This window comes from Cibotium barometz, chromosome 19 (assembly GCF_041138505.1).
Source record: "Cibotium barometz isolate CiBa-2024 chromosome 19, ASM4113850v1, whole genome shotgun sequence".
Lineage (NCBI taxonomy): Eukaryota > Viridiplantae > Streptophyta > Polypodiopsida > Cyatheales > Cibotiaceae > Cibotium > Cibotium barometz.
Window position 1 is genome coordinate 30,439,918 of NC_141064.1, and position 19,061 is coordinate 30,458,978.

The 19,061-nt window shown below is 43.7% G+C and overlaps 1 protein-coding gene across 1 annotated transcript in view; it reads right to left on the reverse strand.

The window, feature by feature from the left end:
- Positions 1-19,061, reverse strand: part of LOC147628438 (uncharacterized) — a 75,623-nt gene that overhangs the window by 23,052 nt on the left and 33,510 nt on the right. Inside the window, exons 8-12 of the mRNA XM_086813586.1 lie at positions 7,994-8,093; positions 7,781-7,899; positions 7,553-7,698; positions 7,296-7,400; positions 7,075-7,142 (exon numbers count right to left, since the gene is read on the reverse strand). Coding sequence (XP_086669712.1) covers positions 7,075-7,142; positions 7,296-7,400; positions 7,553-7,698; positions 7,781-7,899; positions 7,994-8,093 — 538 coding nt within the window. The remainder of the gene's footprint in view (positions 1-7,074; positions 7,143-7,295; positions 7,401-7,552; positions 7,699-7,780; positions 7,900-7,993; positions 8,094-19,061) is intronic.

Sequence of the window (19,061 nt, forward strand, 5' to 3'; positions counted from 1 at the left end):
ATCTGTCTCTTCTTTCTTCACATACAAAGTGGTCTCTGATGGACTGTTCACAAATCCCTGAGTGAGTAGAAAAGCATCTATTTTTGCATACCAAGCTCGTGGAGCTTGTTTCAAACCATACAAGGCCTTTTTCAGCCTGCATACTTTCCCTTCATGACCATGTTCTGCAAATCCCATGGGCTGAAATACATAAACTTCGTCCTCGAGGTCCCCATGTAGGAATGCAGTCTTTATGTCCAACTGGTGAACAACCCAACCACGATGTGCAGCCAATGCAATGACACATCTAAGTGTCGACATACGGGATGTAGGAGCAAATGTCTCCTCATAATCAATGCCCTTCTTCTGTGCATAGCCCTTTGCAACTAGACGGGCTTTGTACCTGTCAATGGATCCATCTGCATGTCTTTTCAACTTATAGACCCATTTAGTACCAATGGCTTTCTTGCCTTTGGGCAGATCAACCAAATCCCATGTTTGATTCTTTTTAATAGAATCAATCTCATCCTGCATGGCTTTGTTCCAATGCACATTATCTCGTGCATCCACAAATGAATCAGGCTCATCATCATCCTGTAAACTGGCTGCCATAACCAGATTCAAATCCATGATGTGTGCACGCTCATTGGTCCTTGTCTCCCTACGATACGACCAGCAAGAGGACCCTCTAAATGGCTGTCCTGTAATGTCCTCAAATACCATCTAGGTATATGTCTGACCTGTGGTGCCTGTTGTCCCATATTTGGTTCAGCTTCTGGCTCATTTGGCTGCTGAATTTCTGCACCACCTACATCATTTGCTGGCTGTCCAGTACCCTCATGAGTTGGATCACCAACTGTGGAATGAAACTCCATGGGTAGTAGACCTTCAAACACATCATTTTCAGCCTGATTTGCCTCATAACCAGCCATGGATAATTCTGATTTTTCATCAAAAATCACATCCCGACTGATGAATATCTTCCTGGATAGTGGGTCATATAACCTGTAGCCCTTGCTCTCACGGCTATACCCAACAAAAATGCATTTTGTGGCTTTATCATCAAGCTTCCTCCTCAACTCTTTGGGTATGTGTGCATATGCAAGGCACCCAAAGATACGAAAATGCGATACAGAAGGCTTGCGGTCATGCCAAGCCTCAAAAGGAGTAATAGAAACCAATGCCTTTGTGGGACATCGATTCAAAATATGACAAGCACACATTACTGCTTCCACCCAAAAGATATGTGGTAGTCTTTTTGTCTTTAGCATACATCTGGCCATCTCCATGAGTGACCGATTTTTCCTTTCTGCAACCCCATTCTGCTGTGGAGTGTAAGGAGTAGTATACTGATGTTTTGTACCTCTACTCCCAAGAAAAGAATTCAGCACATGTGACATATATTCCCCCCCTCGGTCAGAACGGAGAGTCTTCACCTTGCATCCTGACTCTGTCTCAGCAAGTGCTACAAAGGCCAAAAATGCATCATATACCTGTGATTTCTGTGTCAAAGGATAGACCCAGCATATACGAGAGAAGTCATCAATAAATGTTGCAAAATAAAAGCAACCACCTAATGACTTCGTCTGCATGGGTCCACAAAGATCACTGTGTATAAGTTGCAACTTTGCAGTTGCTCTTAGAGCCTGATCACGTGGGAAGGAAAACCTGTGCATTTTTCCCAAAATACATCCTTCACAAATGTGATCTGGAGGCTTCTCCATGAGAGGTAGATCTGTAAACATATTATGTCGCTGCATAAGCATAAGACTACCAAAATTTACATGCCCCATGCGAGCATGCCATAACTCCGCATCAACCATAGCTGGAGTAAGAGTGAATGCATGATAAGCAGACTGATCCACTGGCTGAAATGCATCCAACTCATAAAGTCCATGACATAATGTACCAGTAAGCATCAAGGTCAAGGCATTTGCTTTGTCTCTGACCATGCATTTATCATCATCAAAGTGGACTTGCATTCCACAATGTGCTAAAGAAGAAATGGACAACAAATTCTTCTTTATACCTGGTACATATAAGGCATCTGTAAGGCGGAGAATGGAGCCATCAATGGCTGTAAGCTGAATCTCCCCAATGCCACACACTGGATATGAAGCATTGTTGGCACACTGAACAGTTTTGCCAACAGGGGCAGGGCCAACATGACTAAACAAATCCCTGCGAGATGTGATATGCTTTGAGGCACCACTATCAAAATACCAAGTACATGCATGCTCTGTCAAACTGAGTGCCTGTGAAGACCAAGAGGCATCATAGCTGCATGTAAAAAAACAGTAATCCCTGTCCTCAACAAAAGAAGCAGTCTCTGGAGGAGCTTTAGGAGCATCATTAACAGACATCCCAGCTTCCTTTGCCTTCTCTTTGGCAATCCTCTTCCTACATTCCGTGATGTAGTGACCTGGCTTCTTACAGTAATGACATTTGCCCTTCTTCTTGGGCTGTCCATCACCTTTCTTGGTATCCTGTGAAGAACCACCATCACCTGAATTTTGATTTGCACTCTTTGGCTGAGTTTTTCCTTTCCCCTTTTGACCTGTAGTAAATGCTTGTTCAGCATTTGTGTTCATATTCATATTCTTCCTCATTTGCTCCTCTTGTAGTAAGAGAGCAACAAGTTCCTGATACTTGAGGGGTTCAACAGCATTCCTCATGCTGAGGTTCAAAGAGGTATGGAAAGCCAAGTAAGATCTTGGCAAAGAGTGCAAGATGGTGGACACAAGCTGTGTCTCAGGAATAATCTCATCCACATTGATGAGTTGCTCTCTCAAATCCTGCAGCTTGTTTAAGTGGCTAGACATATCATCTCCTTCATTCATTTTCTGATTTTCCAGCTCTCTTTTCAAAAATGAGATCCTAGCCTCATTACGAGCAGCATACATTTGCTCCAAAGTCACCCATGCATTCTGTGAAGAGCCAGCTGAACGAATATGAGGTATAATGGACCTCTGAACTGACAATGCAATGAGTGACAATGCTTGTGCATCCCTGGCATCCCATGTCTTTTGAGCATTTGTTCTCTGAACAGGCAATGGCTGTCCTGGAGCCTGTACCTGTTGTCCTCGTCCACGAGCACCCCCTTGGGGAGGAGTCTCTGGAGCCAATGGACCTGGACGTGGTTCATCACCACTAACAAAATCCCAAAGACCTTTTGCCACAAGCACATTTTTCAGCATAAAACTCCATAAGGAGTAGTTCGTGCCATCCAATTTGTCTTCCTTAGACAAATATGTGAATACATCACTTTGCTGTTGATTTGCCATTATGCTTTACGCACAATGTTGTACCTGTTTACCAAAAAACCCAATAGCAAAAACCCTGATAACAACTGTACTCCACTGAATACAGTTCACCCAAATCTGCCTGCACTCTCAATCCTCTGAATGTGCAGCTTAATGCACCAATGACTGAGTAGAGCAGCAAATGGCGTACACAATGCCAAAATGCCCCAAAAATGCCCAAATTGGCTGCACCCAAACTGTGCTAAAAATCTGTATATTTTCTTGCTAGAAAATCTGCCTGTTGTGCCTGTATATTTTCACAGAGAAAATAAAAAATGCCCAAAAAATGAATTTTAATGCTTACCACCGAATGACACTGTAGGTTGTGTTATTTCTGTAGGTACAGTCCTCAGCACTGAATGCTGCACTGAAAGTACACAGTGCACGTTTCTCTGTGCAGGTGACAAAAAACGCTGACTGTACAGAAGCTAGTCGAAGGCGGCGCTGTATTCAGCTGGTATGTACGGGCAGGGCGAGCAGGTTCACTGAAGACACGTCAGGTACAGTCGCCAGGTGCAGTCGCCAGGTGTGTACAGTCGCCAGGTACAGTCGCCTGGTACGGATGCAAGTGTACGGGCAGCAGGTGATGCTGGCTGCGCTTGACTGTACAGGCTGAAGGCGGCGCAGTACTGTAGTTGTAGGCGACGTGCAGTACCCGACTGAAGGCGACCAGGTACGGAAGTTGTAGGCGGCGCAGTCTGGATGTACGGGCAGTAGGCGCACAGCTGTAGCTGAAGGCGGCTCACAATGGGTGTACGGGCAGCAGGCGCACAGCTGTACGGCGCTCAGAAGTACGGGCAGAAGGTACTGAAGCTGCTGTACGGCGCACAGATGTACGGGCAGCAACAGTACTTGTACGGCGCAGTGTACGGGCAGTGCTAAGCAGAGCTTCAACAGCTCTGATACCAATTGAAGACTGGACAGGGTTAGGGTTAGGGTTTACAGAAAGCAAATAGGCATGGAAAACCAAGCAGAGGGAGTGAACACGACTGCTGTACTATTCAATCAATAAAAAAGTGAAGTACAAGCCACATGATAGTGACCCCTAAAGGATAAGTGTTCACATGACCGGCCATAAATGTGCCGGGTGGACCAAAACACTTATAAACTGCATATAAGTGAAAATGAACTAAACTGGGGGAAAAAACCTCCACTAACTCAAGTAAAAAGTGCCCCAGTAACCTACTGATGATCACTAGCACTCCTCTGGGTGCATACACAGCATAAAACCCAACAACCTTCAAGGTCATAACACTCTTCAAGGACACTCTATAGGACGGCCATTGATGAGGTGAGCATGCCTGCAGCGGCCTCATGTACTTGATTCCTAGAGAGGGAGTGAATTGAAATGAGGTTTGCCACTGGAGACCCATCACCCTACTCTGCCTAAGAAATCCTCACCAAGGCCATCATCACACGGCTTCAGCCCTTCCTCCTCGACATAATGCACGAGACCCATAAGCGCTTGGGAAAGGAGCATACAAGATAACAATTTCACCTTTTGACTCCAAGGAGCTGAAGTTGTGGCATGACTTCTAGGAGCCTAGATTGTAGGAAATTAGGAATAGTGAGGTGACAGTTAAACGTATTTTGTAAGCACAATGATCATGTAGAATAAGGACTATAATCTGCTATTATGCACTTGTGCTATTTACTAGTAGGAGAATCCCAACGGAGCATGTGGGGGAGCTGCTTACACCTCTCCACACCTTAACGTCTCACCAAGAACATAAAAGATCCTTCATTAGTCATAAAAGATAAACATCCGCAGAAACCAAACGACAAAAACAGCCTTAGGAGGAGCCTGTTGTGTACAATCCTCCGAAGAGATACAAGAAAAGCAAAGAAACAACAGGGGATCCTTGAAAGTAACCATGCCTATGCTGCTAGGCAAGCCTTGTCATAATAGAATGTGTCCACCCATGGTGTGTCCACAACATCCGCCAATCATAGTAGATCCTCACACCCACATAAATGCGGCTCAAGCCAAGTGGTGGGAGGGAGCCAAGTCTTGTTTAGAATGCAACAACCAGCAAGTTGGGTGTTTGTGATCGACCAAATCGTCCTATCTTAGCATCTAGTAGCTTACATGTTAAAAAAATAGAAGCTACTTAATGAGTAGTCCATAAAGCCTTGACATTGAAAAATATGTCAAATAATGTTTTGAGTTTAATTCCAAGAATTTCAGGACTTGAGAATCTGATCATGTACCAAGAGGTTCTACCCTCCAACTTGACCTATGAGTGAGAGATTTCACAGATGGCTTGTTAAGACTCGAAGACCTTTCCACTAGGATCTGGATCACAGACAGACAAACATGCCTGCGGAGGCTTATGGCGGGGGGCGGGAGGGTGGCCATAGGCCCACATCCAGCACTGGACGCCCATCGGGCACACCGCCAACAAGTGTACACAATAGCTGGCCAGAGTCACTGAGAACATCTTAGTCCATCTAGCCAAAAACAAAAACAAAAGAAGTACCAGGGGTCCTAGAAAGTAACCACACCTATACTGCTAGGAAAGCCTTGTCATAATAGCATGGGTCCACTCATGGTGTGTCCATGATACCCACCAATCATAGTAGATCCTCAGACTCACATAAATGGGGCTCAAGCCAAGTGGTGGGGAGGGGAGGGGGAACAACTCTTGTTTAGAATGCAACCAGCAAGTTGGCTGCCTTGTCAAGAAGTACCAGGGGTCCTAGAAAGTAACCACACCTATACTGCTAGGAAAGCCTTGTCATAATAGCATGGGTCCACTCATGGTGTGTCCACGATACCCACCAATCATAGTAGATCCTCAGACCCACATAAATGGGGCTCAAGCCAAGTGGTGGGGAGGGGAGGGAGAACAACTCTTGTTTAGAATGCAACCAGCAAGTTGGCTGCCTTGTGGTCAACCACATCATCCTATCTTAGCATCTTGTAGCTTAGATTTTAAAACCCATAAGCTACTTAATGAGCAGTCCATAAAGCCTTGACATCGAAAATATATCAAATAACATTTTGAGTTTGATTCCAAGAATTTCCGGACCTGGGAATCTGATCGTGTACCAAAACGTTCTATCCTCCAACTTGACCTATGAGTGAGATTTCATAGATGACTTGGTCAAGACTTTTCCACTAGCATCTTGATCACAGACAGACATGCACTTTCAGAAACATGCAGTTGACAAAGTGCCTTTTTCAAAGCACCTTCGCTTTCCAAACTGATATTAGCTTTTGATCTTCTATTCTATTTATTTCAAAGTATAATCTCTAGTCAAATTGATATGTCATAATTTGAAGCACTTCTGTAACGTTACACAGGAGCTCAAAGGATTGATTAATCATGTATGCTTGACTCTAAAGCATTCCCACTCTCTAAGGCAAGTCTTCTTCTTGTCAAGATCCATGCTTGATATGACATACTCCTCAGAATCAGAATGGGTAAGCAGCTAGCTCTCGCTTGCATGATTTTATGAATGCCTTGACTAGCATAGAGTGATAGGTGAAGAATCTCAAGAAGATCAAAAACCAGTTGAGTACCTCACTTGCACCAATTGATTATCTGCATCACACAAGGTCAATGACACCCACAAAGGCACAACTATCCCCGTAAGATCCACTCTACACTCAGAAATTATTGATAAAACACAAGTTATCTCCATAACAGTTGAATCTTTTTCTGGTGATTATAAAGAAAATAACATTTCTGTACTAGTGCATTGCCAAACCAAATATCAATTTCAAAAACATTACTATGACAAAAGTCTTATACATGTTTCACGATCTTTGCGAGATAGAAGAGCACACCTGTGCTCAGCACAAAAAGTTATCTTCTTGTTCAACCAGCTTCCACCCTTGCTCTTCAGACTGTGTAACTGTCAATGGCAGCAAAAGCATCCCCATCACCATGGACATGAGCTCATGCAAAATACTATAATGAGCACGTGCGACATAAGCAACTAACAAAAATGCATGCATTGCATCCCACACAGCCACTTTTCTTGTTAAAGTTGGACACGTTGAGATACCTCCATGCGATATCCTGCTCGGGCCGCACACATCACATGGTATGCTGTGGGGCACTTGGCACACTGGATACACACTCCATGTATCTGTTTGCACACTGCACAAGCCTGTAAGATAGGCAAGCAACAAAAACAAGTCATTAAGAGCAATAATCATATTTAAAGACAGAAAATAGAGGGGATGATGTCAACACAATATTCTCACGTCAAATGTTAGAACTAATCCTGTTGAGGTGGACACGTTACACACTGCAACCAACCTGACGAAAACGAGCAGCATCAATTTTTGTCAAGCCATCTGCAGGCTCCATAGTTACAGCATTCTTGAAAGATACTTCTTCGATGAACCAAGCACAAGTTATGTGCACCCAAAAGCCATAGATTGTTGATGGCTTTAACGCCCCACCTGATGTTGACCACCATGATCTCAAAATGCTAAATTGTGAAAAAAAAAAAAACCCAGCTACATGCCAGAAATTTTATTTTACCTTTCACAGGACAGAGGCAACACTCGTGTTCAACATCAGGATTTTCACAAACCCGGCATATAAAGGAGCCATTGGATGCCCTCTTTCCATAACACTCCTCATGGACTGCTATCCCGCATCTGCCATGAGCAAACATGATCATAATGACAGATTATGCTTAATCACAAGAAGATGCTCCAATTTGTGACGACACAATGCATAGGAAGAGCTTACCTGTTGCAGATGATTATCTTATTCCACTCATAATCTTCAACCCATCGACACACGGCGCACCTTTCTGCTGTCCAGTTTACCACAACAGGCTCGTAGGGTGCTGTGAAAGGGCATCCAAAGACAATTAGAACGCAGGATTAACAGGGTGGCCATATGGCATAACTAAGCTAAGTCTCAGCCCATGAAAGTCTTTGCGCTCTTTACAGTCACTACAATATTGTCCCTCTCAAGTTGTACCTGTAAACTCTCACAAACAGTTAAAGGTGTGTACACAATTCACATGCACGATGCAATGTGGTCAGAATTCCTGCTCACCCTCCTCCTCTCCATTTCATCGATCACAGATTCTTTAGACTCTCCTCCTCCTCTCCATTTAATAAAACACATGGTTCTTTAGACCACCCTCGTGTACACAAATGCATCAATTTGCATGTGTGTGCAAGTATACATACACCCTCTTGCATGGATTTGCAAGAGGGTGGCTTTTAGACTCGCATTGCCCCAGCATTGGAAAACTCGTAATACCTTTCATGCACGTATGCTGAAAAGTATGTGGGACTTGAGCCTACCAACTCAGTTATGGATAATTCACCCGAAATTGATGAGCTCGAAGAGGTTTTACAATCTAAGCCAATTGTCCTTTATGAGGAACGGAACTTGATACATGGCAGATGTAGCATGCAATTGGTTGATCGTTGTAATGCGCAACAAAGCCTTCTTTATACCCGTGCGTTTATGCTATTCCACTTTGACAGAGAAGGGATTCATGATGCTCCTATATGCTGATAGATGAAACGCAAATGGCTGATATGCTGAATGCTCCAATCACTTATGCTCCTTGGGCTGAAGGCTCCAAGCGTTGAGGTCTTCTTGGCTGAATATGATATGAATGAATGAATGATGCAAAGCTCAACTATTTATATGCTCTCTTGATGTTGGTCGGCTGGCTACAGAGCTGGCCGACTGCATCATGTCCTGGATAATGGATAAATAAGGTAAAAATGCCAATGAAATGCTATAAATTATGGGAAAAATACTGGAATAATACTGAGTAATATTCTAATGCTTCTGCAATGGTCTAGATGGCCTACATGCATATGGGATAATTGCTATGCATAAAAGCACACATGTCCTAATGCAAACTCAAGGCTTCTACTGACTCTACATGCATGAATGCATCTCTTCAAGTGGGTTAAGGGACTTGGACTAACTGACTGACTGTCTGTCTAAGGCTGAGGAATGACCTACGTAGCTCGTGCCTAACTTATCCTGGACTAAGGATTATAATGGGGTCACGGCGTATGACAATTATCATCCTGAAGGGTGCTAATACTGTACAATGTTTTACTGATGATGATGAGCCATCTTGTCACCATGCACTACAGTGCACAGTGCATGTGACATCTGTGGAGGAGAATCTGTTCAAGCTCAATTACTTCAGCTCATCTACCACGTTTGGTTGTTGCTCATCTACAATATTCTACAAAGCTAGACCAAAGTAGGGCTTTAACCAAGAAACATGGAAAACATTATGCATAGTCCAACTATTGGGAAGCTTAACCTTCATAGACACATCATTTATCTTTTTAATGATAGGAAACGATCCGAAGCTACGAAAGGAGAGTTTGGGACAATGTTTGCCCACTTCATTATCTAGAGATATATCCAATCCCCTTCTCTAAAGTTAACATTTCCTCTTGATTTGTTAGCTTGCCTAGTTTATGCTTTTTGTGCTTTGGCAAGGCGCTCCTTGACACACTCAATGATCTCTGAAAAAGTTTCAGTGGTCTTGTTGGCCTCCAAGAAAGGTGACACCATTCTCGTAAAAAGTGATGAGAAACGGCGACCAATGCAGCCTCATACAGAGTCCGACCAATGCTAGATAAAGGAGTGTCGTTGAAGATGTCCTAAACCAAAGGAAGATAATGCTCCCACTTTGACTGCTTGTCATGGCAATACGATTTGAGAACATCAAAAGCCAATTGATTGTAGATTTTTGTCTAGCCGTCTATTTGCGGATGGAATGCACTGAACAAATGCAACTTAGTCCCAAAGTTATCGAATAATACTCTCCAAAAATTTGAAGTAAACTTGGGATCCATGTTTGATGTTATTGTGCTCGGTAAACCACCGATGGGGTACCAATGGTGGATAAACCGGTGAGTGATGTCTTCAGCTGTGACCGTTTGCTTACACAAGATCAACGTGTAAGAGTTACTGAATCGGTCCACAATGGTCATGCACTGTGTGTTCCGAGATCCAAAGACAGCGGGAAGAGGCCCAACAAAGTCCATACTCATATCTTGGAAAGGACCTTTGGGAACTGGTAAAGGTTCAAGCAACCTTGCCTATTTCGTATGGGAAACTTTCCCTTTTTGGCATATCTAGCATGCTTGGACATGTTGATAGACATCCCCTCTCATTTTAGGCCAATGGAATGATTGCTCAAACTTCTCGAATGTACTGTTGATACCTCTTTGACCTCCGACAAGAGAGTCGTGGGCATCATAAAGAAGTGCCTATCGCTTTTCCCTAAGATGCACAGCCCGTTTGAGTAAAATAACCAGCCATCATGGATGGTGTAGTGACTTGTTTTTGACTACAGAGCCAATCTATACTAAATCTCAAATTCCAAAGAATCCTCATACTGTCAAGATCTTTTCCCTGTATAGTGGACTCCTGCAAATTTTGAATTGTGCCTTCACGATTTAGAGCCAGAAATGTATTCAATCATACCTCCAAACTATTCGAAGATTTGACTCCATGTGGCTTGTCTGTCACTCCATTGGGCACTAGGCATAGTCTATAACCATTTAAGTGTGATGATCTGTTTTAACTGTGAAATCTCTCCCGTAAAGAAAATGTTTCCAATGCTTAAGCGATGTCATCACCCTCAATAGTTCCTTGTCATTCACAGAATAATTCTTTTCTACATCATTTAATTTCCGGCTATAATGAGCCATTGGGTGCCCTTCCTACAAGATGACAACTCCTATGGCTAGATTGTTGGCATCAGTAATCACCTCGAAAGAATCATCCCATGAAGCCAGTTTGAGAACCGGACACTCAGAGGCAACTTTCTTCATTGCATGAAATGCCTGGAGTGCTTTGCCCGCGACGGACTATCACCATTTGGTCCTTTTATCAGCTTTGATCAATGTTTTGAAGGAAGGCCCACACACAGAACGGAATCAAGGTGAGAACGGGGATTTTGCACAGAAGAAGGGGTTAAGCATTGGCATGGATAGGCCTAAAAGATGATCACAAAGCATGAGCATGATGGGACTTTAATCGTTTATGTGACTTATAAGGTTTATGTGTCATGAGTTCAGACATCATTAAAGTTTGGCTGGATATCTTTTAGTTTGGGCATGGATTCATGGACAAAAGAGGACACCTATGATTAAGGGCCAAATTTGGCACACATACTTGGGCAAGAAGCTAGAGGATACTAAAAGTGATCTTCCCAAGTCTTTTCAGCTAGCCGACCTGCTTTTTGGGAGCTTGAGACATAGCCGACTCCAACTAAAAAGAGAGGGACTGAAGCGTTGAAAAGCATGAAGGTGGGGCAGCTCTTTGGAGTAGATGCACTCAAGTACACTGGCCGGCAGCACCTGGTCTTCTTCCTCTCTTTTCTTCCACCTTTGAGCTGGCCAACAGTCTACTAGTCACCCTCTAGCTGGCCGACAGCAGCTAGTTCTTCTCTCTTTTTGCATCTCTATAGAAGTCAATTTGCAATATTGGAGATTGTCTTTGCTGGCCGCCTCCAAGCATGCTCTCTTTCTATTGGCCGACACCAAGCTATGGAAAACTCCACCTTGTGGTTGGAGCAGTGTGCTAACTGTACAGAAAACGGGCCTATTCTCTATCTCTCTTTCTTGACTCGATGCTGCAAAGATGCAAGCCGTACAGGAGCACTCCTCGCAAGGAGCAAACTGTACAGTGATTGTTTTTACACTTCTCCCAGCTGGCTGCTCTTATGGTGGTTGTACGGGCTGACTATATAGTTTGTTTCTCTGCTGTGCTCAGAACAGGCTCTCAGCAGTGAGCTATTTTCGGGGCAAATTCGGAGATTGTTTGGGACTGCTTTTGTTGGGATTGTTTTGGCTTGGCTTTTGAAAAGAGAGCTTTTTGGCAAAATCTCAAGTGTGCTTTGTGAAGAAAGCTATCCAAGATATCTATGGAAAATCCAACGCTAATTGCACCCTCACCTTGGATTCTTTGTAAAAGCTTCTATGTAATAAAGAAGTACCTAGGGGGGGCCGGCCGTTCCAGCTCAGTGTGTTGCCTATATGAATATTTTGTGGCTTTCCGCTGCTATACTCTTGTTTGCTATTGAAGTGTTTCTCTTCTTAGTCTGGGTCCTTAATAAATAGTATTGTAACCGATAGGGACCCGGACTAAGAAGAGAAACACTTCAATAGAAAACAAAGTATAACAGTGGAAGCCACAAAATATTCATATAGACAGCACACTGAGCTAGAACAACCAACCCCCCCATAGGTACTTCTTTATTACATAGAAGCTTTTACGAAGAATCCAAGGTGAGGGTGCAATCAGCACCGGATTTTCCAGAGATATCCTGGATAGCTTTCTTCACAAAGCACACTTGAGATTTTGACAAAGCTCTCTTCTCAAAAGCCAAGCCAAAACAATCCCACAAAGGCAGTCCCAAACAATCTCCGTATTTGCCCCAAAAACAACCCATTGTTGAGAGCTTGTTCTGAGCACGAGAGAGAGAAACAAATTGTATAGCTAGCCCGTACAAAAAAACCTTAAAGTGCAGCCAGACCAGACGAGAGAAGTGTGAAAACAATCATTGTACGACCTGCTCCTTGCGAGGAGTGCTCCTATATGGCCTCCACCTCTGCAGAGGTGCAACATCCAGTCAAGAAAGAGAGATAGACTACCCTGTTTTTTGTATGGCCAGCATAGTGCTGCAACCACAAGGTGGAGTTTTCTACAGCTTGTATGTGTCGACCAGCTCTACTATCAACCAAAAGAAAGAGAGCACATTGCTGAACAACCAACCGGAGGCGGGCAGCAAAGACAAAGTCCAATACTACAAATCGGCCTGTACAGAGACGCAAAAAGAGAGAGAATGAACCAGCTACTATCGGCTAGCCAGAGGGCGACCAGTAGCACCACTACTGTCGGCCAACTCAAAGGCGGAAGAAAAGAGAGGAAGAGGACCAACTGCTACCAACCAGTGTGCTAGAGCACATCCACTCCAAAGAGCTGCCCCACCTTCATGCTTTCCAAGGCTTCAACCCGTTGCCCCTCTCTTTTTAGTTGGAGTCGGCCAACCTAAAAATATGGCTCAAGCCCCCAAAAAGCAAGTCGGGTAGCTAAAAAGACGTAAGGAAATCACTTTTAGTATCCCCTAACTTCCTACCCAAGTTTGCATGCCAAATTTGGCCCTTAACCATAGGCGCCCTCTTTTGTCCATGAATACATGCCCAAACAATAAGATGTCCAACCAAACTTTAATGATGTCTGAACACATTGACTCATAAACCTTATAAGTCACATAAACGATTAAAATCTCATCATGTTCATGCTTTGTGACCATCTTTCAAGCCTATCCATACCAATGAATTCTTCAACTTAAGTTTTAACCCCTTTTCTGTGGAAAATCCCTGTTCTCACCTTGGTTCCGTTATGTGTGTGTGGGCTTTCTTCCAAAACACTGATCAAAGCTAGTAAAGGAACCAAATGGTCACATCCCTACCTTCTTATAAGCAATTGACCGCAGCTAAGTAAAACTGTCCTTATAAGCAATTTTCCACAACTGTATACCACTATCTTCTTCAAAAGTAGCAGATGCCTTGCCAATCTATAGTATCCAACCTTGGTCATAGAAAAGAATACTTCAACCAGAAGTTTCTCTAGCCAATAGGCACCTTTCATACTGGGAAATGTCAAAGCTAGTGACATCCTCCCCAGTTTGGTAAAAGTTCTCCGCAACTTTAAGCTTCAATCCATATGTCCAAGAGACAATCATGTCCCAAATAAATGGGCAAGACTAGGCGAGTCTCCATAGATCCATAATTGTATCCCAACTTCCACAAAGTAGGCAACTCTACCAGTAACACTCTCAGTTGGATATCCATCCCTTACTGCAGAGGAAGAGCTAGGCTCAAGTCCAAAATCCAATATATTCAAACACAACTGTGTTCAAAAAGATAACATAAGTCTAGATCCGTGATCCAAAGTCAGATATGTTCACAAGAGCCAACCGTATTGGGAAACAAACTTTGGCTAGCTCCGTCAGCCATATCCCGAGTCAACAACTCTCGTAAAAGCCAAACACAAGCACAAGAGCCAACTATGTCCCAAATATGCATAAATCCATAAGTAGCTATGAGTTCCTTCAAAAAGAAAATAGACTAAATACATAGCCACAAAACATCTTGCCATACCATTGGAGTCCATAAGGGTACCACCCCTATGATCCATACGCTACCCAAGGCTAATATGCTTCACATGTCCATCTCGTCACAGGTACCTCCGCCTTGCACAAGAGTACAACTGCTTCACCAAGGCAACTACCCTTCCATGAAGCCAAACATGCTCGCCAAGGTTTCCCCTTCCACGAGACTTCACCGACCAGGCTACCATCCTTCCATGAGTTCATGAAACACTCACCAGGGCTACCACCCTTCCATGAGTTCACAGAATCACTCACCAGGGTTATCACCCTTCCATGAGTGCAAAGTTGGCATAGACACAGTCCCTTGCCCAACAAGATGTTAGTCCACATGACCCTTGACATAAGTCCCCTACAAACAAGATGTCATGTCCACTCTACCACATGCACTTCGTGTCCGTACTCAAAGTACACACCTTGAAGGAGAGGTGGGCTCAAGTTCTCTCTACCATATACACTCCATGTAGGTACTCTGACCGCACACCTTAGAGGAGAGATGGACTCAAGTTCACTCTACCACATGCAATCCATGGTAGTATTCTAACCACAGACCTGGAAGGAGAGGTGGACTCAAGTGTATAACATAAAATAAGAATGATCACAAGCATAGATATCCTGGTGCTCCATAAATATTTCTGGTACATATAGTTTAACAAGCATTTCGGCCGCCAAATAGTTTTACAGGCATTTCAACCACTGCCAATAGAAATCCATAGAAAGATCCTCGATCCATGAGATATCCATGAGTTCCATAATTCTAAAGCATCCCAAATAAAGAGAGTGCATCCCAAATAAAGAGAGCCAAAAACATACTCCATCCCAATAAAGGTAGCAATAAACAATGTTTCCCTGAAACCATTTCAAGGCAAACAACACACTATTCTCCTTGTACAAACATACAAGGGTTAGTGAACATCAAAAACACTTCATGATAGACATCAAAAGCACCAACTTTACAAAACTCAAAGTATACTTAGCTTTTCTTTGCCACGTTCGTCATGAAGCCAAAAGAAATATCTCCTCACCATATCCATAAGATATCCTAAGATATATCTCCATATAGCTTGCCTGTAAGCTTGAGAATCCATAAATCCTTAGACCAAGCTGTCTATTATCCATGCTCTTGACGCATGACTCCTTCAATAAAGCTGTTCTATTCATAACATAGTGGTTGAGTACTTTAGGTACGGTGCGGTATGGTACATGTACGGTACGAGTGCGTAAAGTACGCATCAAGATAAGTATTTTAAGTACGTTCACGTTTATTAATGTGTATGTGTGTGTGTGTGTGTGTGTGTGTGTGTGTGTGTGTGTGTAAAATAAGAAATATCTAGCATCCATACAAAAATAGCATGAAAGACAATGGCAATAAGTTGGAGTTGGCTAACCTAAAAATATGGCTCAAGCCCCCAAAAAGCAGGTCAGCCAACTAAGAAGACCTGGGAAAATCACTTTTAGTAACTTCTTGCCCAAGTTTGTATGCCAAATTTGGCCCTCAACCATATGCGCCCTCTTTTGTCCATGAATCCATGCCCAGACAATAAGATGTCCGATCAAACTTTAATGATGTCTGAACACATTGACTCATAAACCTTTTAAGTCACATAAACGATTAAAATCCCATGATACCCATGCTCTGTGACCATCTTTCAAGCCTATCCATGCCGATGAATCCTTCAGCTTAACCCCTTCTTTTGTGGAAAATCCTCGTTCTCACCTTGGTTCCATTCTGCGTGTGTGGGCTTTCCCCCAAAATACTAATCAAAGCCGATAAAGGGACTAAATGGTGACACGGACACCTTTTGTCCATGTGTCTTCACGCCCTTGAGAAGATCTGTAAGAGGTGCTGCAAGATCGAAAAACTTGTCCATATGGGAACTATATGCTTGGTAGAGACCTACAAAAGAGCGGATCTCCTAAGCATTTTTGGGAACATCCCATTCAAGAATTGCCCTTACCTTTTCACGATCCAGGCTAATCCCGTCCACACTGATAACATATCCCAAATAATGAATTTCTTCTACTCCAAATTCATTCTTTTTCCATTGATATAGAGCGCATTGTCTCACAAAAGTTGCAAGACCTTTTCAATATCCTGTTCATGCTGCTCAACAGTAGAAGATGAGTATATCATCTAAAATGTTAAACACGCACTTTCTTATGAGCTCCAAAAATACCCCAGACATCATCTTGTTAAATGTTGGTGGTGCATTGGTGATCGAGAGACATCACCACAAACTCGTAGTGGTCACGTTCAGTCATGAAGACTATTTTTGAAATGTCAGCCGTAAAGATCCAAACCCGATGATAGCCACTCTTGAGGTCTATCTTCAAAAAGAACTTTGTGCCATTTAGTCGCTCAAGAATATACTCAATCCTGGGCATGGGGATATCGGAATGAAAGAAGTTGTATAAACTCTGCTACATACAACATGATCCGGTACAAAACCTAGTGTGGGGGGCAGCCAAGCATATATACTATCTAGGGAAGGCAGTTGGCCAGTAGCAAACTAGACCGACAGCCCCAAATGTGCCCACCACGACTGAAAAAAACCAATCGGCCAGCTTCTGAATAAGTCCGCCAACATCACAGGACAAGTCGGCCAGAAATAGACACCCCCACGACTAGAAAAAACAAGGAAGAACATGGAAAATGAGGAAAAATGGAGAGAACTCCTAGGCGGGCACACCCACAACAAAGGCCCTCACTGAGTAACATGGTACAAACAGGAGATGACTGCTAACACCCCCTCTCAGCTCCTAGATGTGGAACCAACCCCAGTGAGTTGGAGTGCTGATTGAGTATCGCCTGAGGTAGAGACTTCGTGAAGAGGTCTGCCACATTGTCCTCCGTTGAACGATAAACAAGCAAGATGTCACCAACCAAAATCTTCTCACGAACAAAGTGATATTGTATCTCTATGTGCTTGGTCCGGGCATGGAAGACCAGGTTCCGAGCAATAGCTATACAGCTCTGGTTATCACACTGGATGACCGTGGGTTCCTTCTGTGGAAACCCAATCTTGCCAACTATCCTCCGCAACCACACAACCTCGCAAGGAACACCACAAGAAGCCCGATACTCTGCCTCTGTAGAAGACAAGGCAATAGTTGGCTGCCTCTTGCTGCTCCAAGAAAGAGCTCCTAAGCCAAGGGTAAATCCGTAGCCTGATGTAGATCTCCTCGTGTCTGGATCTCCTCCCCAATCTAAGTCACTCCAACCACGGAGTCTAACTCGGTCCTTCATTCCCCTCCAGTAATATAGAAGAGTCCAAGATCCTTCATACCCTACAGATACCGCAAGATCTGCAATCCTGCATCCCAATGAGTCTTCAAAGGTGTCTCCATGAATGAGCTCAACAGCCCCACTAGAAAGCTCAAGTCCAATCTAGTGTTCAGCAACCAAATCAATGAACCAACAAGCTTCCGATACAAGGAGGTATCAACATGCTCACGAGGATCATTAACTATAAGTTTGGTATTCGGGTCCATCGGTAAAGAAATAGGCTTGCAGTTCTCCATCCCAAAGGTCTCCAGCAACTCATGAACATACCACTGCTGTGAAACAAAGAACCCCTCTAGGTCTGCAAAATCTCCAATCCCAAAAAGAAATGGAGTAAGCCTAAGTCGGTCATCTCAAACTCCTTTGACAAGGCAGCCTTCATCACATCTATGTGCTCCACATGACTGCCAATGAGAATAAGATCATCCACAAAGGATATTCAAAGTGACCATACCGCGTTCTCGAAAGAGATACAAGTTAGGATCTGCAACCGATCTCTGAAAACCTTTCCGTAGAAAGAGGGAATCAATCTTCTGATTCCAAGCCCTAGGAGCTTGCTTAAGACCATACAAGGCCTTCCATAACCTCTAAACCATCCCCTTTGATACCGGAACCTCAAAGCCTGGAGGTTGCTCAACATGCACCTCCTCCTACAAGTCACCATTAAGAAATGCAGATTTTACATCCATCTCATACATCGGCCACCGCTGAGAGGAGGCAAGGGCAAGAACTGTCCGAATCGTGGTCATCCTCGCTGTCGGTGCAAAGGTATCCTCATAGTCGATGCCAGGCCGCCGAGCATAGTTCTTAGCTACAAGTCTAGCCTTGTGCTTGTCCATCGACCCATCAGACATATACTTGGTCTTATAGACCCACTTGACACCAATGATTGACCGTTTTGACGGCCTCGGAACCAACTCCCAAGTATTATTCTTCTCAATGGCTTCAAGTTCCACTTGCATGGCTTTCCTCCAAGTCTCCTGGGAAAGGGCTTCCTTAACGGAAGTGGGCTCTGTGTCCCGAATGATACGAGACATCAAAGTATAGTTCACCTGTAATAGCTCCTCTGATTGACTTTTATCACGAACTCTATGCGATCTTCGAGGTCCATCCTTTGTGGTACTCCGTAACACCTGACTTCCGAATGGTGTCCAACAACCACTTTGGTACTCAAACAGAACGTGGAGCCTCCTGCTGGCTGGGGCTCATCTCCAACCTCGGGCTCAACCATGGTCACCACAAAACGTTTCATTGCTGAAACGTTTCACTGTCAAAACGATCTATTTTGGAATGAAACGTTTCAACTGTGGATAGGTGCACAATGAAACGATAGATCGAACGATCATATGCATAAA